The following is a 25,354-nucleotide window of genomic DNA, read 5'->3' on the forward strand; positions in this document are numbered from 1 at the left end:
AAACAAACAAACCAAAACTTCCAGTGGTAGTTCACTCCCCAAACAGCCCCAGTGGCCAGGGCTGGGGCAGTATGAAGCCAGGAACCAGGACGCCATCCTTTTCTCCCTGTGGGTGGCAGGGCCAAAGTACTTGGGTCATCTTCTGCCTCTCCAGGCATAGTAGCTGGAATGTGGGTCATTAACTGAGCAGCCAGGATTTGAACCAACACTCCAACGTGGGCTGTAGTGCTGCAAGCAGCAGCTTAACCTGCTACACCACGACACCCCCCGCGTCCCCCCATAAAACTGTTATAAACTGCAGGAATGGGTTATTTTTAACTTGCAAGATTTGTGTTTTTTGAAGCCCCTGTGTGTCCCCGATGGTGAGCGGCGGTGGGGGAAGCGTGAGCGGTCTTGTGTTTTCTCCCATTCGGGTGACCTGGCTGTTGCTGCTATGTGTCAGGTCAGCTGCATGAAATTTAATGTGAAGGAGCTAGGGTTAAACAGATTTTCTTTTTACCCTCTCTCTGGCTCAGCTTCTGCAGTAGGAACTTCAAACTCTTAACCCCAAGAGGTTATGTGGGTGGGAGGCCAGGCTGCCGGGAGCCTCAGCACAGAGTGGCTGGGTGCCTGGGCGGCTGCTGCCCTGCTCCAGGGAAGGCTGGCAGAAACAACAAGGGAATCCCGAGGCCCAAGCAAACTGGGGACTCACCTTCCCGGCACTGGTACTGCACCCACAGGTAGCTGCCCCGAGTCGGGCACAGGTCTCCGAAGTAGCTCCCATCTGCTGCCACCTGGCACGCCTGCAGTCCCTGGCACTGGCCTGGGGAGCCCCACACCAGTGGAAGCAGGAGTGATGTGCAGGACAAAAGAAGACACGTTCAGCAGGGCTGCTCAGGGACGAGCCCTCCCTCATCTGCCCGCTGTCCACCCACCACCAAGGACCAGGCTCTGGACTAGGCAATAAGGGGATGGGGAAGTGGGACTTCTGCCCTCAATAGCTCCGGGTCTAGCACTTGGTTCTCCAACCACAGCATGGACCAGCTCCCCTGGAGGGCTTGTGAAGACGCAGGGCTCCACACACACCTCAGCGGGGCTGGTCCAGTCCAGTGGCTGCAAGCAGCAGCCGAGAGCCTGTCTCACAATCTCCCAGAGCCCCCACTTTGAGAACCACGGGCACAGAGCATCTACTCAAATGACTGCAGGGGAAACCTGCACCCTCAGAACCAGCGAAAGGGGGCAAGCGGAGGAATCCTGCATCTCTCAAGGCTGCCAGGTGCCCCCAGCAGGGAGCAGCATGGAGACCCAGAGTCTTCAGAGCCACCCAACCCCCTCCCTCTACCCGTCTGCTGTGGAAGCCCCAGGGAAGTGGCCTCAGAGCATCCTCATGGCTCTGCCCGCAGCACCTGGACATCATGGTCTCTGCTCTCCTTCACCTCTCAGCTAACCAGGCTTGCTCTTGGATCAGTTTCAGTGTTCCTGTGTGGCTGCGTAGCCAGACAAGGCCTCCACCCACCCCTGAAAACCTCCAGGACTAGATTCCTCCCCACTGTCTCTTCCCTACTTCCTGTTATTATGCAGATGCTGGTGATGCCACAGTTGCACCTCCTCTCCAGCTCAGTCTGGAGTTTCTACCTGTCCGACTGTTTACCTGACATCTCCACTTGGATATCACTGGGTGCCCCAGGTTCCTTGTGCCCTAAACTGAGGTCTTGCTTTCTGATCTGAGCTACATTTTGTCCCTCCCAAAAGATATGTTGAAATTCTACCGGGTACCTGTGAGCATGCCTTACTTGGAAATAGGATCTTTGCAGGTGACATCAAGTTAAGATGAGGTCATTAGAGTGGCCCTTAATCCAGCCTTATAGGTGTCAGGTGGAGCAGAGATCCCAGCGCTGTATCCACAACCCTGGGACACCAAGCTGGCCAACCCCAGGAGCTGGAGGAGGCAAGGGAATGTTCTCTGACCATGTGCCCCCTGCATCTTGGACTCCGGCCTCCCAGACTGTGGGAGAAGGCTGTTCTGTTGTTTAGAGCACCCAGCTCACGGGGCTGTGTCACGGCAGCCTTGGGACACTCGTGTGCCCTCCAGCCCCGGTAGCTGCTCTTGCTCTGCCCCTGCTGTCTCAGCACCTGCACCTCCTGCACCCTCCCCAGTGAGTGAGTCGGCCAGCCTTCCTCTGCCTCTGGAACCCTCCCACTTCTCTCCACCACTGCACCACTAGTGTCTCCCACCTGGGTCCCGGATGCCAGCCTCCTAGTTGTCTTCCAGCCCCAGGCTGGACTCACAGCAGCCTGAGTATGGCCAGGTCTCTCCCATGCTCAAACCCTCCAGTTACTCAGGATAAAGTCCAGGTCACGGGGACCCTCCCTCGCTCCATGGGCAAAGGAGCCACTCCGAGTGCTGGGCAGTTTCCCTCTCCTCCAGGCTCTTTCTCACCGCAGGGACTTTGCACAGGTCCTTCCTGCTTTCCGGAACACCTCTGTGCTGTCCCTGGTTGCCTCCTCACTCCCCTCTCGGAGAAGTTGGCCACCACGGGATCATTAGCCCATGAATCTCCGCCTTGCCTTGCTCTACTTGGCCCTGCAAGGATTTGGGTTCCTCAAGCTCCCTTGTCCCCTGGCTCTCAGGTAGGCACTGGCAGAACATAGGAGGGCAGTGTGCTGCTTTCCAGTCACTGCTGTAACTCACAACCACACATTCAGGGGCCTAAAAGCAGTGTGGATATATTATCTCACAGTTCTGGAGGTCAGGAGTCTGGCTGGGTTGGACCGGGCTCTGCTCAGGGTACCCCAGGGCTGGAGTCAGGCAGTTGGCAGGGCTGCCCTCCTTCCTGGAGGCTTCAGAGAAGAATCTGCCTCCCATCTCATTCCTGTTATTGGCAGAATTCAGCCCTCAGCTCCTTGCCTGTGGCCCCTGCGTGTCAGAGCCAGCAGTGGCGTATGGAACCTGTCTGTCTCACCCTTGCAATCCCTCTGACTTCCCTCCCACATCTCTTCTGCTTTTAGCCAGAGAAAGTTATCTGTCTCTAAGAGATCATATGTTTACATTGTGCTCAGACAGATAATCCCAGATAATCTCCCCATTCTAAAGCCAACTGACTGGCATTCTCCTTTACACCTGCAGGGTGCCTTGCACCATGTGAGTTAATACGGGGCATGGCATCTCATCACACCCCTGGGCTAGGGATTAGGGGGAGGAAGCTTGGATGCCATAGGTCTGCCCACTGCTACGGGAAGAGGTGGATGCCAGATATGCCCTCATCCTGTCTCTCCCAGCAGCTCCTCTGTAGCTCCAGCTGCCTCTGGGCAGGGCCCCCTACCTTGTTCCTGTCTCCCACAGGACAACCTCTGCCATGGTTCTGGCACCCACTGAATGGCTCTGACTTCTGGTTTTGATATGATCGTCTCCTCCCCTCTGACTGTTCATCTGGTGCTTAGGGGTGTGGCGACTTCCTGCAGCTCATCTCGGGGCTGCAGCTGCACCCCTTATTTGCCTTCTCAGCTCTTCTCAGACATGGGAAACCAATCCCCTGCCTTAAATTCTCTCTGTTGAAAGACTTAGCGTTGTTTCTTGATTGTGTATTCCTACTAAGTGCTCCATAGCACTAGCCTATAATCTCCAAAATGGTGGAAGAGTTTTCAACAGTCTCACGGGTTCATCTCCAGCACAGCACAGAACACTGCCCTGCACACAGTAGGTACAATATTAGTTTCGTACGGTGAAGTAGTAGTTCTGACTCCCCTCTGGTGTTGGATGGATTCACAAGGCCCAGATAGCGTGCAGCACACTGTTGGTGCTCAATCAATGTCTATTGGCTGACTGAATAAATATATTCTCTGATCCCACCCAGTGGGGGCGGGGCTCCCCTGTGTGTGCTCTCTGGGGCTGTGGCTGCCACGGCTCTGACACCTGCAGCTGAGCCTTTCAGCCCCAGCATGCCCCAGTGATGGAGACTCAGCCGGCTGCTTGTCCAGCCCAGGTCCTCCTTCCTCCGAGGCCACAGCTTAGGATCACAGGAGCCCTGAGGAGAGTGGGAGGGAACCAGCCAGCTGATGCCTCATGCATGCTTCCAGGGAGCCAGGGCAACACGTGCAAGATGAGACATGCTTCCTGAAGCGGGGGAGGCAGATGGAAGGTTCTGGAGTACTAGACACCCCTCCCTGAAGAGTCAGAGGGTCTGTGGGCAGAGGCTGAGCCTGCACGGAGAAATCCCAAAAGCCCTGTGTGGGAGGCTGGGCCCAGACTGCGGTGTCCTTGTTAAGCTGAGAAGCTGTGCACCACCCTTCCCAGGACCCTGCAGGCTGGACAGTGGTCACTGTTGCCAAGGGGAGAGGACTCTCCGGTGTCCAGGATGATGGAAGTCTCACAGGGCTTTGCACTTCGTAGGAGAGTGCAGGGAGCCCCTCCTCCACCCCTTGAAAGTAAATCCTGCACTCTGGGCTTGGGGGGCATATTTGACCTGATTTAGAAAAACAAGCCCTAGAGAGAGTCTTCCCCCGTGAACAGGAGATGCCACCGGCACTGTCTGCCTCAGCATCATTCAGACAGCAGACACTGGGGAACAACTCATCCGTCTCCCACCGGGAGAGGAGACAAATGATGGTGCAGGCATACAATAGACGAAACTGGTGAACCGGAACAACGCGTGTCAAGACGGATAATACGTCTCAAAAATATCATGCGGAGCAAAGCACGGAAACCGACAGCAAAACAGAGAGAAAAAAAACCCACACTGCAGAATGACACACACACGTGCCGTTTTCATCCACGTGAAAACCCTGCAAAGCAGCGCCATGTGATGCTTAGGGCTGTGCGCAGAAATAGGGCAGCATCAGAGAGCCGGGCACACGCCCCGCGGACGCTGCATCCCTGACGGGCACAGGACCCCCAAGGGGCTGTGCCAGAGTCTTGTCACGGATTCACTTTTAAAATGAGGGACCTTTAAGCAAACGCTGTGTAACGTTGAGACTGGATAGAGTTAAGCAGCGGGTCCATGGGAGTTGGTTGCAGTATTTTTATTCCTGTCTCTAGGTTTGAAATATTTCATAATTTTAAGAAAAAAATTCAAAGCGGTGTTTCCAACACCCAAGTAGGGTGGGGAGCTGAAGGCCCCCTACCCAGGGTGGGTTCGATGCTGGCTGGGGGGGGTGGGCTCGGCCTCTTGGATCCCTGTGTGCTGCTGTGGGCAGAGCCAGGCCAACTTCCCCACAGGCTGGAGCACCAAGGTCAGACCTGACGATGGCGAGGGCCTTCCAGAACACTCTGCTGGGCCCAGCATTCCCACACCACCCTCTTGTCCCAGCCCGAGCCGCAGAGCCCTGGGGCCCACCTGCCACCTCGTCCTTGACACTGAGCCAGGTGCATTCCTCTTCCAGAGGTGAGGGCCGCCTGGTGTTCCGAGTGCAGTAGTGGGGGGTCTGGCGCCCGTAGAGGGCCGCTTGGATCTGGATGACCTCCCCGGAACCACAGTGCAGGGTGGCGTTGAGGCCCTCACAGGCCAGGTGCCGGCCGACCCCTGTGTGTAAGGGAAGGCGTCACCTTAGGGGGCTCATGGGTACAGCTGGGCAGGTGCCCCACTGATGGGAAGCAGAGTGGCCATAGGGGTCAGGGTTGTGAGATGCAAGAACATGGCAGGGAAGAGCGGATGGGAGCTGGGGGGGGGGGGGGGAGAAGGAGAGGGAGGGAGAGAGAGAAAGGGAGGCAGCATCATGTGATTAGGGAGAGACACAGAGACTGAGCAAGAAACGGAAACGCGAACAGTCACAGATGGAGGGAGAGGAGGGAAACAGACGTGGACAGAGACCCATGCAGGGGGAGAGACAGAGACTGAGAACCAGAAAGAGGGAGGAAAGATCAAGAGAAAATGGAAAGAGAGGGAGAGGGACAGAAAGTTAAGGTGATAGAGTGATGGAAGCAGAAAAAGGCGAGGAGCAGAGCAGGGGAGGGAGAGGAGGCCCTGAGATGGGCCGGCTCACCAAACTCGCAGATGAAGGCGAAGGCCTGCGCACAGTCCCCCGAGGCAGCCCACTGGGAATCAGGGCCTCTCCCGATGTAACCGCAGGTGTTGGGAGCAGGTGCCGCCTGTCCGCTGTGCCAGTTGCTGTAGCTCACATTCGACGTGTCCAACCAGGTCCCTGGCCCTGGGATGGGAGCACAACCCCGGGACCTGGCAACTCTCTTTCTACCCCTTTTATAGAAAAGTGAGGCTTGGCTCAGCTCTGCCCCCAGTGTGCACTAGGTGCTTGAACAGTGTTGAGGGGCTGAGAGCCTCTCTCTCCCACACCAGCGAAGGAGCCCTTCCCCACCATTGTCTTCTAAGGCCCAAATATGAAGATTGGGACCCCAAGCCAGAGAGCCCGTAGAGGGTGGCTGGATTAAAGAGACGACCCTTCCAGCTGCAGAACCTGAGCCAGAAATGGGTGTGGGCTCTTTGAAGGCCTCCGCCCATGAACAGGGGTCCTTGTCACACACAAGTCATCAGTGGGGAGCTGAGATGCAAGCAGCTCCCCTTGCTTCAGGCCCCTCAGACCCCTGAAAGCCCAGGACATCACTTTTGAAGAGGTGGAGACAGTGTGCACACGTGCCTGTGTGTGCAGCATTGCAGGGACAGCAGGGAGCTGGAAGACACCTGACATACAAATGCACGGTCGGGACTGGCAAAATAACTCGTACTTTTTTTTAAAAGAAGAAATTTATACAAATGCTTTTAAAAATTCAAATGGTGCAAAAGTGTATAGAGTGGGAACCTCCTCTGAACTCTCCCAAACTCCGAGCTGCCCCCTTCTGCCGTACTTCTTGTAAATTGCTCCAGGCTGACTTTTATGCACATACCAGCATTTTGAAAAAAAAATTTTTGGTTTATTTTCATCTACTTGAAAGACAGAACAAGAGAGGGGCAGGGATCATTCATCTGTTAGTTCGCTCCCCACACGCCCACAACAGCCAGGGCTGATGCAGGCCAAAGTCAGGAGCCAGAAACTCCATCTGGATGTCCCACGTGGGTGGCAGGGGCCCAGGCGGTTGGGCCATCTTCTGCTTCCTCCCGGAATGCCAGCTGGGAGCTAGATCAGAAGTGGAGGGGCTGGGGCTCAAGTCAGCATTCCGACATGGGACACGGGCATCCGAAGTGGCCACTTAACCATGGCACCGCAGCATTCGCCCCCCATATACCAGCATTTATGACTGCCTGAAATCTATTGACACAAATGCTATGTTAATTGAGTACTGTTCTAGTTCTTGCTTCTTAAAAACCATTAAATATCAGAGGCTTCTATATGTCAGCCAGCTTAGACCTGCCTTGTTTTCTGTAACGGCTGCACAGCATCCAAGAGGAGGTGTTGATTGACCAAAATCCTTTCACTGTGCACAGGCAGATGCTCCGTATGCCAAAATTTGATACTGTCACCTCAACAAGTCAGGAAAGTGTTCGACAGACATTGTTTGAAGAGGCATTGTAAGAATTCAAATTCCCTTGGCTGTGAGCTGCCTTAAATGTGCTTCCCCAAATGCCTGTTTTTTGTTTTTTTTTTTTTTTTTTGATAGATAGAGTTAGACAGTGAGAGACAGAGACAGAGAGAAAGGTCTTCCTTCCGTTGGTTCAACCCCCAAATGGCTGCCACAGCCGGAGCTATGCTGATCTGAAGCCAGGAGCCAGATGCTTCCTCCTGGTCTCCCATGCAGGTGCAGGGGCCCAAGTACCTGGGCCCTCCACTGCCCTCCCGGGCCATAGCAGAGAGCTGGACTGGAAGAGGAGCAGCCGGGACTAGAACCCGGCGCCCACATGGGATGCTGGCGCCGCAGGTGGAGGATTAACCAAGTGAGCCACGCTGCCGGCCCCCCAAATGCCTGTTCATTAAGACATTCCCATCCACTCCAGTAGATTTCTGTGGAGCTCAGTTCACACCAAGCTACTCGTTTCTGAAGCCTGGTAGCTTCTACAGGGACAGTGAGAACCCCTGGGACCACTCTGATGTGGCAAATGTCAGGCTGGAAGATTGTCCTCAGTGGACCCAAAGTTTCACTGCACTCCCCTAGCCACCTCGCCTTGAGCAAGCCGGCTCCTCTGCATTTTCCTCATCCGTAAAATAAGAGTGGCCGTGCCTAGCTTGTGGGATCGGTGTGAGAAGTAAATACAAGTGCTGTCTGTTCTTCATTGTGTGTAGACACCAGGGAAACAGAGGTGTGGATATGGTTCTGCCCTGGGAGGGTTGACAGTCTAATGGGAGGAAAGACACTTGCATAAGCAGTGCCCAAAGCGCTCCAATGGAAGTATGGCTGGAGTCCCCTGGGTGCAGAAGGGCTCATCTGGCTGTGCTGGGTTGGGGCAAGAGGCAAGGGTAAGTCGGGGTTTCCAGGAAGATCATTAAAATGAGAGCGTCTAATGTCACTGGGGCTGTACTAAGCACTTGATCTGCATCAATCTCCTAACAAGTGCAGAAAGACATGGGGACATGCTTTGGAAACAGCTTAGTCATGCTTTTATGAGACTCATTTTCTCATTGTTTGCTGTAAGGATGAACGTGATAATGGCCAGGAGGCACTCAGAATGGTGCCTGGTACTATTCCAGCAAGAATGAAAGAAATCCCAGCTGGTGTTATCATTAGGTGCATGCAAAGCAATGGACAGTTCTAGAATGCCAGCCGTGTTCCCAGTTGTGTGCTAGGGACTGTACGTGAATTATTTCGTTTGATTCATAGAAACACCCAAACGGAGATCATGACTCCCATGAGGATTGGGGTGTGGGAATTTGTTCCGTAGAGCTCTGGGTGAGAACTACACTCAAGTTTCCCGAAAAGCATGCGTGGCTGTCCCAGCACCTACCTTCCGAGGTCCCGTTCTGCTCCAAGCTCCCTGTGAGTCCAATCCACCATTCCCTGTCCTGGGAGATATGCCTCTGCAGAAAGTGCTGTGTGTCTTCATCGCGAATGAAGACCAGATGGCCTCCTTGGCCCTCACACCAGCTCTGGGCATCACGGAAGGTGTGCCCAAGTGACACAAACTCATAGCAAGCATCTCTGAAGGCCACCTGGCTCTTCGGGCAAAAGCTGCCCTCCACTGGCTTAGCCACGGTGGCTGCAGACCTCAGGGAGAGCACCAAGAGTGCCAGCACTGCTGCGTTCATCCTCGAACCACAGCTGGAGCCTCTGGAGGAAGCTTGCTCCCAGGTGCTCCATATGCTGGTGCCTCCCCACCCCCCCATCCATCCATCCGCCATCCATCAGCCATCCATCCATCAGCCATCCATCTTCCTTTCTCTCTTTGCACCAAATAATAGCAACTCCCTTTTGTTTAAGAAAAGAAGGCTCAGGGTGAATGCGTCTGTGTTTTTGCTTCACCCAGCTCTTTGTTCAATGCCTGTTCCGAAGCCAATTCATTCATGAATTGGTCTTCAGAAGTGATAAAGCTGCTTGTCTTCTGGTCAACTGTTAGCATCCGATAAAAAGTCCTTGCTGATTGTATGTTATTACCCTGAGGCCGAAATGCTTCGTGGGAAGTCATCAGCATATGGGAAGGGTGTGATAAGACGAAACTGTCAGGAAAGTTAGAGTTATGGGATGCTGGAGCAGCTGAGCTCTGCACATGTCCGGTCCTACACAATGGAGCTGGCAGCCATGGCCCATTGGTAATCATTCTGTCCCCAGCATGGCTGGAATCCTGGTGGGCATCTGCTCCCCTCACTGACTCATCTCATTATCATTCATGCCTGCTGGGGAATAAAAGCTCCCTACAAAATTGATCTGATGTCATCATGAAAAGAAACTTCCTTTCGAAACTCAGACCTGGCCGTCTTTACCCAGTACCTAAACCCTCAGGTGGGTGGCCGTGGTCTGTGGTTCAAGTTCAGACTTTTCAGCTTTGTATGCAAGGCTCTGTGTAGTTTGGGCCCTAAGAGTACTTCCAAGTACATCCCCCATATTTGGGGGAACAGGCTGTCTCATGCATGCAGGTGAGAGTGTAAACTGGCACAACCTTCATTGTGGGCAGTGTGACAGTATCCAAATCAAAAACACAAACTCTATATGATAGCAATTGCACTTGAAGGAATTTTATTGACAGATACATTAATAATCACGCAGAATATCCTATCTACAAGGAAATTCATTTCAGAATTTCATAATAAAACAACCTAAATGTCTGTCAATAGGAACCGGGATGTGGCACAAACCACCTACACAGAAAATAATCAGCAAATTCCTCCTCTACGAATTTGGAAGGATTGCTAAGATTCTTGCTGTTGTTAGAAGAGCGAGACATGATGTATGGTCCAGTCCCATCTGCATAAACTGTATACAGATACTTATTTGTATATAATCTAGCCCATAAAGAGCATCCAGGAGAGTGGCAAGAGTGATTGGGAGAGGAGCAAGGTAACGGGGAGGCAGAGGAAGGAGGAGACTTTAGGTTTTTGGGGCACCCTCACCTTTTGCACCTTCTCCCTTTTGTACCACGTGAACCTAATACCAGTTCAAAAATCGTAAGTTATTGTTTTTTGAATCTCAGGGTTCCATCACCCCCCACAAGCTCAGTGTCACAGCTCTTCCTGCCCCTCGTAACTCTTTGTGGGGGCCTTCCATCACCTCTCTGTGCCCTTGACCTTGTAGCCTTCTGCCAGGGACCTCCACTCAGTGCCATGTGTGCCATCAGTAAGAGCTCATAGACTAGAATTCAAGCAAAGGGTTTTATAGAACTCACACATGCCCACTTTAGGTCTTTATTTGCCTGTTTGTAAAATGTTGTTGTTCATGGTGGATTTCAAGGGTAATTAAATTTGACTAGGTTACATTAATGGTGGGAAAACATCCTTCTAACTGCCAGTGCTACTGTTCCTCTTGAGAAAGCTTTCTCTTTAGGGAGATAGCTCTATAGCTCATTTGAATCGGGACGGGACCGACACTTGAGAGCGTGTTTTACACAATTAAAGCCCAGAGCCGGATGAAAGGGTGCATGAGATGTTAGTATATGGGGTACGTGTTTGACTCATCAGTTAAGTCACCACCTGGGACACCCCCATCTCTGGTTTTAGTCCTGGCTCCATTTCTGATTCTGGCTTTTGCTGACACACACCCTGGGAGACAGCAGGTCATGGCTCAAGTACGTGGGTCTCTACCACCAACGTGAGAGACCTGAATGGAGCCCTGGACTCCTGGCTTTGGCCTGGCCCAGCCCTGGCTGTTGCAGGCATTTGGGAAGCAAACTAGTGGACAAAAAATTTCTTTATGTCTGTATCTCTGTCTTTGTGCCTTTCAAATAAAATAAAAATAAAAAGTTTTCTAAAGAAGAAGTTAGCATGTATTTTGAGGTTTGATCCCACGCAGTGTGGAACCTTCATGAAAAGGGGCTGGTGCCGTGGTGCATTGGGTCAAGTGTCATCTGCAGAGCCAGCTTCCCGTATGAGCGCTGCTTCAGGGCCCAGCTGCTCCACTTCTGATCCAGCTCCTGATAATGCGCCTGGGAAAGCAGCGGAAGTACTTGGGCCCCTGCACCCATGTGGGAGACCTGGGTGAAGCCCCTGGCTCTTGGTTTCGGCCTCATCCTGGCCCAGCCCCAACCATTTTAGCCATTTGAGGAGTGAACCAGCAGATGGAAGATCTCTGTCTCTCTCTCCCTCTCTGTAACTCTGCCTTTCAAATAAATAAATATATGTGTGTGTGTATATATATATTATATATAAATAAATATATGTATTTAAAAGTGTCAGGTAAATAATTTCCTGTGGCATCCTGTCTACTATCTGTTTTTTTTTTTTTTAATTTTATTTATTTATGTGAGAGTTAGAGTTACAGACAGAGAGAGGGAGAGAAAGGTCTTCCATCTGCTGGTTCACTCCCACAAATGGCCGCAATGGCCGGAGCTGAGCTGATCCAAAGCCAGGAGCCAGGAGATTCCTCCTGGTCTTCCATGTGGGTGCAGGGGTTCAGGCACTTGAGCCATCTTCCACTGCTTTCCCAGGCCATTAGCAGAGAGCTGGCTTGGAAGAGGAGCAGCCAGGACACGAACCGGTGCCCATATGGGATGTTGGTGCCACAGATGGAGGCTTAGCCTACTGTGCCACAGCGCCAGCCCTACCCTCTCTTGTTTTAATTTGTTGACTTTCTCTGACACACTCTTATTCCCGTGTGCACCCATTTCTCTAGCAGAGCCCACTAATCTATTTTCTTTTTTTTTTTTTATTTTTTTTAACTTTTATTTAATGAATATAAATTTCCAAAGTACGATTTATGGATTACAATGGCTTCCCCCCCATACCGTCCCTCCCACCCACAACCCTCCCCTTTCCCACTCCCTCTCCCCTTCCATTCACATCAAGATTCATTTTCGATTATCTTAATATACAGAAGATCAGCTTAGTATACATTAAGTAAGGATTTCAACAGTTTGCTCCCACACAGAAACATAAAGTGAAAAATAATAGATGATTTTTTTAAAATGATGATGAAATCAGATCAGACCTATTGTCATGTTTAATCCCAGTGAGAGTCAAGTTGGGAGTTGATAATTTCTTTTTTTTTTTTTTTTTACAGAAGATCAGTTTAGTATGCATTAAGTAAAGATTTCAACAGTTTGCACCCCCATAGAAACACAAAGTGAAATATATTGTTTGAGTACTCGTTATAGCATTAAATCTCAATGCACAGCACATTAAGGACAGAGATCCTACATGAGGAGTAAGTGCACAGTGACTCCTGTTGTTGACTTTACCAATTGACACTCCTGTCTATGGCATCAGTAATCTCCCTATGCTCCAGTCATGCGTTTCCAAGGCTATAGAAGCCCTCTGAGTTCTCCGATTCTTATCTTGTTTAGACAAGGTCATAGTCAAAGTGGAGGTTTTCTCCTCCCTTCAGAGAAAGGTACCTCCTTCTTTGAAGACCTGTTCTTTCCACTGGGATCTCACTCACAGAGATCTTTTGCCAGAGTGTCTTGGCTTTCCATGCCTGAAATACTCTCATGGGCTTTTCAGCCAGATCGGAATGCCTTTAGGGCTGATTCTGAGGCCAGAGTGCTATTTAGGACATCTGCCATTCTATGAGTCTGCTGAGTATCTCACTTCCCATGTTGGATCACTCTCCCCTTTATTTATTCTATCAGTTAGTGTTAGCAGGTACTAGACTTGTTTATGTGCTCCCTTTGACTCTTAGTCCTTTCATTATGATCAATTGTGAACTGAAATTGATCACTTGGAATAGTGAGATGGCATTGGTACATGCCACCTTGATGGGATTGAATTGGAATCCCCTGTAATGTTTCTAACTCTACCTTTTGGGGCAAGTCAGCTTGAGCATGTCCCAAATTATACATCTCTTCCCTCTCTTATTCCCACTCTTATGTTTAACAGGGATCACATTTCAGTTAATTTTCAACACTTAAGAACAACTGTGTATTAATTACAGAATTAAACCAGTCATATTAAGTAGAACAGACAAAAAAACTACTAAGAGGGATAATGTATTAAGTTGTTCATTAACAGTCAGGGCTATGCTGATCAAGTCACCATTTCTCATAGTGTCCATTTCACTTCAACAGGTTTCCTTTTTGGTGTTCAGTCAGTTGTCACTGATCAGGGAGAACATATGGTACTCTTATTCCCGTGTGCACCCATTTCTCTAGCAGAGCCCACTAATCTATTTTCTATCTGTACGGATTTGTCCATTCTGGACACTTCCTGTGTGGGCAGAATCATACAACTGTCAACCTTTCTGGGTCTAGCTTCTGTCACTGTATCAGTGGTTTTTTTGTTTTTTTTTTTTTTGTTTTTTTTGTTTTTTTTTTTTTTTGACAGGCAGAGTGGACAGTGAGAGACAGACAGAGAGAAAGGTCTTCCTTTTGCCGTTGGTTCACCCTCCAATGGCCTCTGCAGCCGGCGCGCTGCGGCTGGCACACCGTGCTGATCCGAAGCCAGGAGCCAGGTGCTTCTCCTGGTCTCCCATGGGGTGCAGGGCCCAAGCACTTGGGCCATCCTCCACTGCACTCCCTGGCCACAGCAGAGAGCTTGACTGGAAGAGGGGCAACCAGGACAGAATCCGGCACCCTGACCGGGACTAGAACCTGGTGTACTGGTGCTGCAGGCGGAGGATTAGCCTATTGAGCCGTGGCACCGGCCTGTGCCAGTGTTTTCAAGGTTCACTCACACTGTAGCGTGCTTCAGTTCCCTTTTATGGCCAAACATCCCTCAGGTGGACAGACCACATTTTATTTGCCCATTACCTCTCAGTGGGCACTTGGGCTGTTTTGCTCCATGAGTTTCTTGGAGTGGGGGAGGGGGGCAGTATCTCAAGCTCTGTCTGCTCCACAGCTAGATCACAGTAGGATTCAGCAACGTTGGCCAGCCCAGCCTTGCTCCCCAGTCCCTGGGGCCGACCCCGTGGCCTCCGGCCTTTTCCTGGAAGTCCCTCTGAACCATCCAGAGTGCCCCTGCCTGACAGAGGAGGGCCTGGGCAGGACGCTGACTCACAGGCTGGGCAGAACCAGGCTGTTATCTCAAGAGGCCAAACTTCTCCTGGCTTCCATTGGAAAGCCCCATGGATGAAGCACGTGGAGATAAGGTATCTCCCGGGTGAAGGCTTAATTCATGTCCCTTTCGGGACGAGCTTGGAGACGTTTGATAATGAGAGCAAATCTGCAGGCTAAATTCCACTTTGGCTTTCTTCTTGTTCTGATAGCTGCAGACCGCTCCCGGAGAGATTGTCTTCCGGGTGAGCTGACCCAGCTGGCCAGGCCGAGCCGAGCCTCCCTGTGGGGTAGGCAGCGCGAGAGCAGAAAGGCAGCGTGTTTGGCTGAAATAAAGGGCCTGGGGCCCGTGGATGGAGCCACATAGGATATTGATGCCCTGTGGCCCAGACGTTTCAGTCTGGGCCAGCCAGAAGCTGATGGAAACAAGGTTCAGTGCCAGGTGGCCATCTGGGAGGGGCTCCAGGGAGGGGGCACATCGCTCTGCAGGAAATGCCGTCTCTACTGGTCTTATCCAGCCTTTCCTACTTTATATGGGCAAGATGACCAAGTGAGAGTTCTGTGAACCCCGTTCCCCGTACACATTCGTGGGTCCTTCATGGGCTCGTGGGCAAGCAGACGGCCTTCCCAAGCATAGTGGTTGGGTGCTTAGGCCGTCAGCCTGCTCGCACCTCCGTACTCACACACGTGCTGTTTCCTGCCCGGGAATGCCTTCTCTCCTGTCCTTGCTTATCGTGTTGATGTGTTTTTGTGAATAGCTCGCGTATTACTTTCTCGGGTCCTCCAGGAGTTAACGGCCACACCAGCTGCATCCTCACAGCAGTTTCGTCTCCTTCCATTTTGGCACCATGTAAAGGTAGCCATAAGTGTTACAAAGAGAATAAGAGATGGGGCAAGAGGAAGCATAAGTACTTGGTTGTGAAAAATGCATCCCTTTCCAGACGTTGCTGTTCCCATTTCTAAATCGTTTGGCTCAGTGACTATCGCGGGGTCAGCTCAGCTCTGGCCGTCGTGGTCATTTGTGGAGTGAACTGGCAGCTGGAAGCGCTCTCTCTCTCTCTCTGGCTCTACCTCTCTATCTCTGTCTTTCAAATAAATAAATAAATCTTTAAGAAGATTTATTTAGGGGCTGGTGCTGTGGCGTAGTGGGTAAAGCTGCCGCCTGCAGTGCCGTCATCCCATAAGGATGCCAGTTCTAGTCCCAGCTGCTCTACTTCTGATCCAGCTCTCTGCTGTGGCCTGGGAAAGCAGTGGAAGATGGCCCAAGGCCTTGGGCTCCAGCACCCATGTGGGAGACCCGGAAGAAGCTTCTGGCTCCTGGCTTCGGATCAGCACAGCTCTGGCCATTGCAGCCATCTGGGAAGTGAACCAGCAGATGGAAGACCTCTCTCTCTCTCTGTCTCTACCTCCCTGTAACTCTGCCTTTCAAATAAATAAAACAAATCTTAAAAAAAGAATATAAAGAAAAATAAGATACATCCTACTATCATGAAATTTATGTATTTATTTATTTGAAAGGCAGAGTTACAGAGAGAGAGGGAGATCTTCCATTCTGCTGGTTCACTCTCCAAATGGCCTCAACAGCAGGAACTGGGCCAGGCCCAAGCCAGTAGCCGGGAGCTTTCATTTGGGTCTCCCATGTGAGTACAGGACTCCAAGTGCTTGGGCCGTCTTCCACTATTTTTCCCAGGTGCTTCAGCAGGAAGCTGGATTGGAAGTGGAGCAGCTGGGACTCAAACCAGTGCCCATATGGGATGCTCACATCCCAGGCAGTGGCTTTACCCATTGCACCACAGCACTGGCCTCTGTGGAGGAAACTTGAACTCTCCCAGCCCAGGCATTAGAAGACACTTGTTTTTCTGCCACGAAGGCCCCCTGTGTCTCAGCTTCATCAGTTCTTCTGGGTTCTGATTGCGCGTTCGCCGTCTCTGCTAGACACTGGCCTGCGTGCTCGGAGCACCGTGTGGCATGGGTGCATCCACTGGCATCTGTGGTCTTTCACGGAGTGGTGACGTTTCTCCTGCAGGAGCCCCGGCGGGGCTCTCTGGCCACCGATGCTGCTCACTGTTGGCTGGGGTGGCTGTTCCCTCCTCCATGCGGACTTTGCCCATCATCTGGAACCCTGTGAGCAGAGATTTCAACCTTATCTGCCCCACTTATCAGCCGGGCTAAGTAGAGGCATCGTTTAGAAGCAAGTTTAATTGGAAAACTGGAAAGTAATTTAGATAGGATGACATTTTCTCCAAAAGGGAAATATTATCTTAGGCAATAACTTTGTCATTGGAGATAAAGAATTACAAAATAAGGCTGTTAGGTTTTTAAAGGTTTTTTTTTTTTGTTTGTTTGTTTGTTTTTTGACAAGCAGAGTTAGTGAGAGAGAGAGCCAGAGAGAAAGGTCTTCCTTTTCCATTGGTTCACTTCCCAAATGGCTGCTACGGCTGGCGCGCTGCGCCGATCTGAAGCCAGGAGCCAGGTGCTTCCTCCTGGTCTCCCATGCAGGTGCAGGGCCCAAGCACTTGGGCCATCCTCCACTGCCTTCCAGGGCCACAGCAGAGAGCTGGACTGGAAGACGGGCAACTGGGACAGAACCGGCACCCCAACCGGGACTAGAACCCGGTGTGCAGGTGCTGCAGGTGGAGGATTAGCCTAGTGAGTCATGGCACTGGCAGGTTTTTAAAGTTTTTATGTATTTTCGTTTTATTTGAAAGAGAGAGAGAGAGAGGTCTTCTGTCCATACTCCCCAAAAGCCCACAACAGCCAGGCCTGGGCCAGGCCAAAGCCTGGTGCCAAGAACTCCATCTGGGTCTCCCGTGGGGTGGCAGATCCATTGCCTGCTGCCTCCCAGGAGGCACACTAGCAAGAAGCTGGATTGGAAGCCGAGGATCTGGGACTCAAACCAGGCACTCACATGAGATTTGGGTGGCCCACGCGGTGACTTACCAACTGTGCCAAATGTCCATCTCTTTTTTTTTTATAGCATAAAAATATCACCTTTTTTGGCTTTTACTTCTTAATCTCACAACTGTTTTTTTTTTTTTTAGATTTATTTATTTATTTGAAAGTTAGAGTCATACACAAAAAGAGAGAGATCTTCATCCACTGGTTCCTTCCCCTGATGGTCACAACGGCCAGCCCTGGGCCAGCCTGAAGCCAAGAGCTAGGGGCTTCTTCCAGGTCTCCCACACAGGTGGCGGGGCCCAAGCACTTGGGTCATCGTCTGGTGCTCTTCCCTGGCCGTCAGCAAGAAGCTGCATTGGAAGTGGAGCAGCCGGCACACAAACTGGTGCCTCTATGGGAGGCCAGCATTGCAGGCAGTCACTCTATCTGCTACAACACAATACCAGGCCCTCGTGACTGTTTTTTTAGCATCAGTTGATTCTGTGGATCCAGGGGCCTTGTAGAAGGGGAGCTGACCCTTCCCTGCCCCTTCCCCAGATACCAAAGTAAGAAGATTGTGTGGTCACATGTTCTAATCCTGTCACATGTGGCCCAACGTCACCCATTTTCAGGGACCCTATCTGTAAACTGGGAATGGAGCGCAGTCTGGCACAATGGGGTAAGCCTTGGGCTGCCTGCACGCCACGTGGGAGTGCCTGGGATGATTCCCGCCCCTGCTTCCATTCCAGCTCAAGACCCCGAGTCCCCGTCACCCATGTGGGAGACCCAGATGGCTGCTTCCTGGCCCAGCCCTGGTTGTTGCAGGCTTTTGGAGAGTGAACCAGTGGTTGGAAGGTCTCTGTCTTTTTGTCTCTCTCTCTCTCTCTCTCTCTCTGTTGCTCTGCTTTTCAAATAAAAAAGCATTTGAAATAAAATGGGGATAATAATAGTATTCATGAAACACTGTGTGCGTAAGAATTGAAAGGGATGATGTGTGGGAGGGCGTTTGGTCTAATGATCGCGACTCAGGTTGGGGTGCCCACATCTCGTACTGTAGAGCCCCTGGGTTTGAGGTTCAGCTCCGAGCTCAGTCCCAGCTTCCGGGAGGTGGTAGGTGATGGCTCAAGTGACTGGGTTCCTGCCACCCACGTGGGAGACCTGGGCTGAGTCCCCAGCTCTTGGCCTCAGCTTGGCCCCATCCAGGCTACTGTAGGCCTTTGGGGAATAAACCAGCAGATGAGAGCTCTCTCCCTGCCCTTTCTCTTTCTCTCCTACCGTTTTCTGTGCCTTTCAAGAACACAAAGATTGTGGGAAAATGGAACTAAAAGATGTTTAGTTTTGTGCAATCGAAATCCGTGCAGTTTTTTCTAATACTCAGTTCCCAGGAACCGTAGCAGGCCCCCACATTGCCCTTTGCCTTCCCAGAGTCCCCATTGTCTCACGCACTGGCCGGCTTCAGTCTGATTTTGAGGCAGTGGTGTGCTGTTGAAATTGTCTGAGGAACACACGCTTCTGCTCTGCTGCCTGCTGTTCCTACCAGCAGTTCTGAGGTGGGAAGCGTCGTGCAGCGGGAAGACGTGCACTGATTCATTGTTAGCCTTGGCCAAGCCCCCACATCTCTGAGCTTGGGGAATGCAAGATGCAAATGGCTTCCTTACAGGGATGAAGAGGGACTGACCAGACACTGCTGACACAGTGCTGGGCATGGTGCTTGGACAGATCAAGCATCCACGCGTAGTGGATTTTTTTAAAGTATTCATTTATTTTGAAAGCAGAGCAATGGAAAAATTTTAGTCTATGTGCTGCCGAAGCAGTGGAAAAAGACACACACACAGAGATCTTCCATCCAGTGGCTCACTCCCCAGATGGCCACAGCAACCAGGTCGAGGCCAGGCTCAAGCCAGCAGCCAGGAACTCCATCCTGGACTCTCACGTGGGTGGCAGAGGCCTGGGGACTTGGGCCATCTGCTGCTGCCCTCCCATCACATTAGCCGGAATCTGTCAAAAGCAGAGCAGCCAGGACTCTAGTGGATGCTCCAGTACAGGATGCTGGATCACAAGGAGCAGCCCATGACCCCGCAAACCCCCTGACTTGGTGCTGTCCCCACCAGTGGCCAACGGCTCGGGGGACAACAGGCCCAGGGTTGTTCAGCCTCGGACTCAAGTCTCTGAGGTCTAAGCCCTGAGCGTTCGCTTCCACCCCAGGTGGTGTCACTTTTTTTCCCAAGCCTTCGTGTATGCCAGACATTCTTATTTAATCCTCACAAGGACACAGCTTGCACAGCTGAGAATACGTAACCCCAACGTGGATACACGTGTTTACACCAGACGGTGGATAGACTGGAGGGAGGGCTTCCAGGGAATTTGGGTCAAAGGGAAGTGCCCTCTGGGAAAACGGAGAGGGTAGTGACCTTGGTGGGTGCCTGTCTGGAGCCAGGTCCTTTGCCAGCCCCTTATAGCCACAGCCTTAGGGTCTGATTTTGTCATTCCATGTACAGGTGAGGAAGGGGGTAACCAAGGACAGGCACAGAGACGGATGAGTTGGAATTTGAATCTGATATCGACTCAAACACGGAGCTCTTTGCCCTGGGGCTGGGCCTCTTGGCACCTGCCACCCATGGCAGAATCTTCTGAAGGTATTGGTGGCTGAGCTCCACCGACAGAGATTTGGAGTCAGTGGGTCTGGAATGCTCCCCCCACCCGCCAGCAGGTGGCTCGAGTGCACAGCTGGGGTGGGCGCACAGCCTGCCAAGCAGCTCTGAGATTCTGGAACGTGGGCGCAGCCCAGAGCTGACAGTCATTGTGCTCAGCTGGCCTGCCCCGAGACCTCACCACAGCCTCTCCTCCTCCTCCCCCAGAGAGAACGGCTGCCCTGTTGTTCCCACGGCGTGAGACGTGATACCTTCACCAGCGTTTCGCTGCACTCCCTTGGCAGATTGAGTGTGGGTCTCGGGCACTGACCTCCCCTAACACGAGAATCCTGGGGAGCCCTCTCACCAAAGGCAGCCACCATTTTGCCCTCTTATTCAGCCAGGAAGTTGAACTAAAAGTTTGTTTTTCACTACTCTCCAGAGTTCCTGAGAAAAGTCTGGGCTCTTGCTATTTATTTATTTATTTTTAATTTTATTTATCTGAAAGGCAGAGAGAGAGAGAGAGAGAGAGAGAGAGAGAGAGAGAGAGAGATTTTCTATTCCCTGGTTCACCCTCCAAATGCCTACACTAGCTGGGTCTGGGTCATACTCAAGCCAGGAACCTAGAACTCAATCCAGGCGTCCCTCACGGTGCTAGGAACCCAAGTACTTGAGCCTGCTGCCCACCAGGGTGAGCCTTAGCAGGAAGCTGAAATCCAGAGTGGATTTGGGAACTCGAGGTGTGTGGTGCCTAGTGTGGGATTCGGTTGTTCCCAAGTGGCATCTTAACCACTGCACCAAATGCCCACTCCTCTCCCTCTTTTTTTTTCAAGTGGGTACATGAAACATTTTATGTTTCCTTCTCCCAAAAAGGAAAAGATGGGGGCCAGCATTGTGATATAGCGGGTTAAACCACCACCTCCGACGCCAGCATCCCATACGGGTGCCGGTTCATGCCTGGCTGCTCCTCTTCCAGTCCAGCTGTCTGCTATGGCCTGGGAAAGCAGGAGAAGATGGCCCAAGTGCTTGGGTCCCTGCACCCACATGGGTGTTAAGAGATAAAGGAAGGAAGGAAGAAAATGAATTCAGTTGCTTTTTACATTTGATGTTTAGGACACATAAAACATAAAAGGCTTCCTGTCACCACAGACATTGTCCCTGTGAGGTGCAGCAGCACTCACGGGAGAGTGAGCTCCAGGCTCCCCCGGCTCCGGGCACCTGTCACAGTCCTGTGTGCTCTGATCGTGAGCGTCTCCAGTGCCTGAGATGGACGCCCAAGCAAAAGGCTCTGAGTTCTCTCCACTAACTCAGGAAGGAGCTTCAGTTGGTTGTGCCCAAAGTGAAACCTGAGAGTGCAGGGGATTAAAGATTAGCCAGTCCTGAGAATCGCCCTGTGACCAGCTTAGAGAGAGGTGTGGGGAGAGGGGCAGCTCCCGAGAAGGCGGAGCCGTGCAAGTTTGCGGCTGCTCCCACTGTCACTCTGCACCCCAGCAATGGACGTCCTATTCGGCAGGAATAAGAAAGAGCAGCTGGAGCCGGTGAAGGCCAAAGTCAGAGGTGAGCACTTGGTATGAAAGGCGGGCTCTTCCTCCGTGCTGAGACGGACACCCTCTTTCTGATGACAGAAGCCACGCTTACTGCACATTATTGTCGGGGCCGGGGGAGGGGAGTGACCTGTGATGTAGACATATCTGCTGTGAAGCTGTCACTCAGTTCACCAGGGAGACAGCAGTTGTCCCTGCTCATGGGAGGACGGTGTCACCAGTGCCACCACTGGTACCTCCTGGACAATGAAACTGTGTGCAGAGGCGGCCCACTGCAAATGTAGGATGTATTTGTGCAAATGTGTGCACGGTAACTTCAAGATTAGTATGCTCGTGCACACTTGCCGGGCCGTGGAACAGTGCACGAGGGTTTCTCTCAGGTGCCCACAGGTGTGATTCCAGCTCACGAACACCTGCAGGGCCAACGAGCTGGACCCAGAGCAGCCTCTCTTCAGGCACAATCTGTTAGTCAGCTTCTGGCTTCGTTTCATCCGTCGATTTCTCTTGATTTCCCCTGATTGGGGTGGACTCATTCCTTTCACTGTCCAGTTTAGGCTCCAGCGGCCAGTCACAGGCCCTGAGCTCTCCGGTCCCCTGAGCAGCCCTCGCCCGGTTCTGAGAACTGCTCATGAGTCTGCTCGGGCCCACAGGTGTTTCTGATTTTGGATAAAGCTCAGGTGCCAGACGCTGATTGTGTGTGTGTGTTGACCTGTCTGTCCAGGGCAGGCCAGGCCAGGGTCTGGCTGAGCAGGAAAGCAGAAAGGAGCCTGCAGGGAGGCATGAACGCTGAGGGGATGTGGAGGGGTGCCACGGTGTCTGCTCCAGTTCCATCTCAGGACAGAGCTCTCCAGCAGAAACGTAGTGTGTGCCACTTGTGTACTTACAAAAAAATTCATCTTTATTGGGAAGAGAGGGCGAGAACCTGCTGGTTCACTCTGCAAATGTCCAGACAGTTGGGCCAGGCTAAAACCAGGAGCCTAGAACTCAACCCAGGTCTCCCATGTGGATGGCAGGGGCCCAGTGACTTGAACCACCACTGTTACCTCCCAGGGTCAGCATTGGCAGGGAGCTGGAATCAGAAGGTGCAGTCAGGAAATGAGCCCAGGTTCTCTGATGTGGGCCGTGGGCACAATAACTGCCGTGCAAAATGTCCCCTCCCCCACTTCTTGTGTATTTTTAAATTTTCTGGTAGGCACGTTCCAAAAAGAAGGAAGGAACAGGCAAAATTAATCTCCAAAGTGTGTTTCCTTTCATACAACGTCTCCAGAATATTACCCATGTTAGCAATTGCTCAGGAGATTCTTTACTTTTCCCTACTCAGTCTTTGATATCAGCTGTGTGTTGGAGTATCGCTCCTCTGGTTCAAGTCATGTCTGACAGCCATGTTGCAGGTGCACAGTCACCACAAGGCGCTGCTGGCCACCTCGCTGCCTAGTGCGGCTCTGGCCTGCCCTTGCCTTACTGCTCTGTGAAACAAGCACCCACTCTCCTTCAAGACTCAGCCCGGGGCTGGCATTGTGGCATAACGGATTAAGCCGCCATCGCATATGGATGCCAGTTCGAGTCCCGGCAGCTCCACTTCTGATTCAGCTCCCTAATAATGCACCTGGGAAAGTAGTGGAGGATGTTCCAAGTGCTTCCGCCCCTGCACCCATGTGGGAGACCCTGGAGGAAGCTCCTGGTGCCTGCCTTCAGCCTGGCCCAGCTCTGGTTGTTGCGGCCATTTGGGGAGTGAAGCAGCGGATGGAAGATTTCTCTCTCTCTCCCTCCCTCCTCCTCTCTCTCTCTCTCTCTCTGTAACTCTGCCTTTCAAAAAAAAAAAAAAATCAATCAATCTTTAAAAAAAGAAAAAGGAAACTTGGCCAGGTATCCTCCTCCAGGAAGCTACCTCATGTTCCTGGTGTCAGCCCACGCGGAGCGAGGTTCTGTTCTCTGCAGCCCCCTTGGCTGAGTCTTCAGCATGGCTTCCACCACAGTGTGTGCTGAGTGCCTGTTGTCCTCTCTCCTCATGGACACGAACAGCTGGGGGACAGCTGTTCCATGCCTGCAAAGCGCCAGGCGGATTATACACTGTGCAGAAACAAGCCAGCATGGACCAGTGGTGCGGCCAGTGGTGCCGGGGCTCCCTCCACAGCCCCATTCCTCTCCACGGCGGTGTCTTCCCTTTCTCGGGTTTGGATGCGGAGTTGGCGACTGAAGATTCTTTCTCCCAACAGGTCAGATTCCGCCATGGCTGCAGGGCACCCTGCTGCGCAACGGGCCCGGCATGCACACGATCGGGGAGAGCAAATACAACCACTGGTTCGACGGCCTGGCCCTCCTGCACAGCTTCGCCATCAGGGACGGTGAGAGCACGGGGCAGGGGGTCCGCTGAGGCTGCTGTGGCTCACAGCCACGGGTCTCGGGACCAGCACCACACACGGCCCTTCTCTTGCCAGACCAGAGGTCACGAGTCTACGACGGGTTTTTCACTGTGCTAAAATCAAGGCTCTGACAGGATCCAGTGGAGAATCTGTCTCCGTGCCTCTCTATCTCCTCGACGTCATCTGCGTTCCTTGGCCTGAGGCTCCATCTCTGTCCTCAAAGCCAACAGTGTAGCATCCTATAGTCCCTGCCTGTCTCTCTCTGCATCCTTACACCTCCTTCTCTAACTCAGACCCTCCTGCCTCCCTCTCATCAGGACCTTGGTGGGGACGTTAGTCATCCAGAGTGATCTCCCCATCTCCAGATCTGTGAAGTCCCTTTGCCACGTCAGGTGACAGGTTCCAGGGATCAGGTCGTGGACATCTCTGGGTGTGGGGAGGAGGCACCGTGCAGCCTGTCTCGGGCACAAACCTCCCAGGAAAGATGGCCCTGCCTCTTTTTCAGGGGTTCACCTTGCAGAATGACACATGTCCTCAAGAAGGTAGGCAAGGGCAGGTGGCAGCACGCGGGCTGTGGAGTCAGACACGGTGAAAGCAGGGAGACCACAGGGCTGAAAAGAACACAGCTGAGTGTGTGGTCCCCGGCAGGGGCAAGCAGTGAATTGGGCAGGTCGCCCGGGGCAGGATCAGAAAGCTGGATCTAGGGCAGAATGCGAGAATTCCACAAATGAGGCAACATTCTGGCTTAGGAGAAGGGCCGCAAAGCCTCTGTTGGCCCTTGGGCTGTCTCTTGTCACTCTTGAGACTTGCACGAGATGGGTTCTTAAGGAAGTCTGCTGGGTTGTAGGTGGCATCAGCGGGGCTGGGTCTCAGAACGGAGAATTTGTGACTGGATGCTCCAAGCTTGGCATGGTGAACTGTGGCCAAGCCAGCCTCAGTTTCCTCACCAGTAAAATGGGCTTCTTCCTCCTCCTGACACCCAGTGCATGCTCAATACATGAAAAACCCAGCAAGATCCCCTGGCCCACCCATTAAATCTGTAAAACCCAGGGCGCACCCATGGCGCACGCAGGGCTTGAGTGAATGTGACAGAGCACCATGCTTCTGACTTGTTTCCCGCTGTGGGATGAGAATCCCTCCATGCCAGACCCCTGCCGAGGTGCCCAGGTGGCCCAGGACCGAGCGCATCAGAGAGGCCACAGCTGGGCCACAGCCTTCTGTCATTTCTCACAGGCTCAGGGGTGAGTCCGGTGCACAGCCCAGGGCAAGAAAGCCCAGAGGCAGAAACCAAGGCTTTAAAAAGGCTGCAAGGAGAAGAGCAGAGCCGAGGGGAGGGAGCTGGGTCAAGGGCAGGGTCTGAAGACCTGCAGACAGATCTCTGTGTGCCTGTCCTCGCTTACTGCCCTGCCCCCAGAACCATCACACTTGGCCCTGTCCTCGGAGTCCCTGGGGCAGGAGCATGCCTGTTCACCGGGTCTCTGCAGGAGGGAGGAGGCAGGGGATGGAGA

The 25,354-nt window shown here is 52.4% G+C and overlaps 2 protein-coding genes across 7 annotated transcripts in view; one reads left to right on the top strand and one right to left on the bottom strand.

Annotated features, from left to right (window-relative positions):
* Positions 1 to 9,175, bottom strand: part of LOC100357827 (polycystin-1-like protein 2) — a 100,651-nt gene extending 91,476 nt beyond the window's left edge. The window contains exons 1-4 of the mRNA XM_089318838.1: positions 8,805 to 9,175; positions 5,959 to 6,123; positions 5,313 to 5,498; positions 692 to 802 (exon numbers count right to left, since the gene is read on the bottom strand). Of these exons, the coding sequence (XP_089174964.1) occupies positions 692 to 802; positions 5,313 to 5,498; positions 5,959 to 6,123; positions 8,805 to 9,105 (763 nt within the window). The 5' untranslated portion in view covers positions 9,106 to 9,175. The remainder of the gene's footprint in view (positions 1 to 691; positions 803 to 5,312; positions 5,499 to 5,958; positions 6,124 to 8,804) is intronic.
* BCO1 (beta-carotene oxygenase 1) overlaps positions 1 to 25,354 on the top strand; it is an 83,878-nt gene that overhangs the window by 29,888 nt on the left and 28,636 nt on the right. For 5 of the 6 annotated variants that reach the window (XM_089318836.1, XM_089318834.1, XM_089318833.1 and 2 more), the window contains one exon: positions 23,700 to 23,828. In XM_089318836.1, coding sequence (XP_089174962.1) covers positions 23,750 to 23,828 — 79 coding nt within the window. In that variant the 5' untranslated portion in view covers positions 23,700 to 23,749. Of the gene's footprint in view, positions 1 to 21,167; positions 21,497 to 23,699; positions 23,829 to 25,354 lie in introns of those variants that run through there. The other variant, XM_002711706.6, reaches the window with a different exon arrangement.

This window comes from Oryctolagus cuniculus, chromosome 18 (genome assembly GCF_051225735.1).
Source record: "Oryctolagus cuniculus isolate XC-2025 breed Fujian yellow rabbit chromosome 18, ASM5122573v1, whole genome shotgun sequence".
Lineage (NCBI taxonomy): Eukaryota > Metazoa > Chordata > Mammalia > Lagomorpha > Leporidae > Oryctolagus > Oryctolagus cuniculus.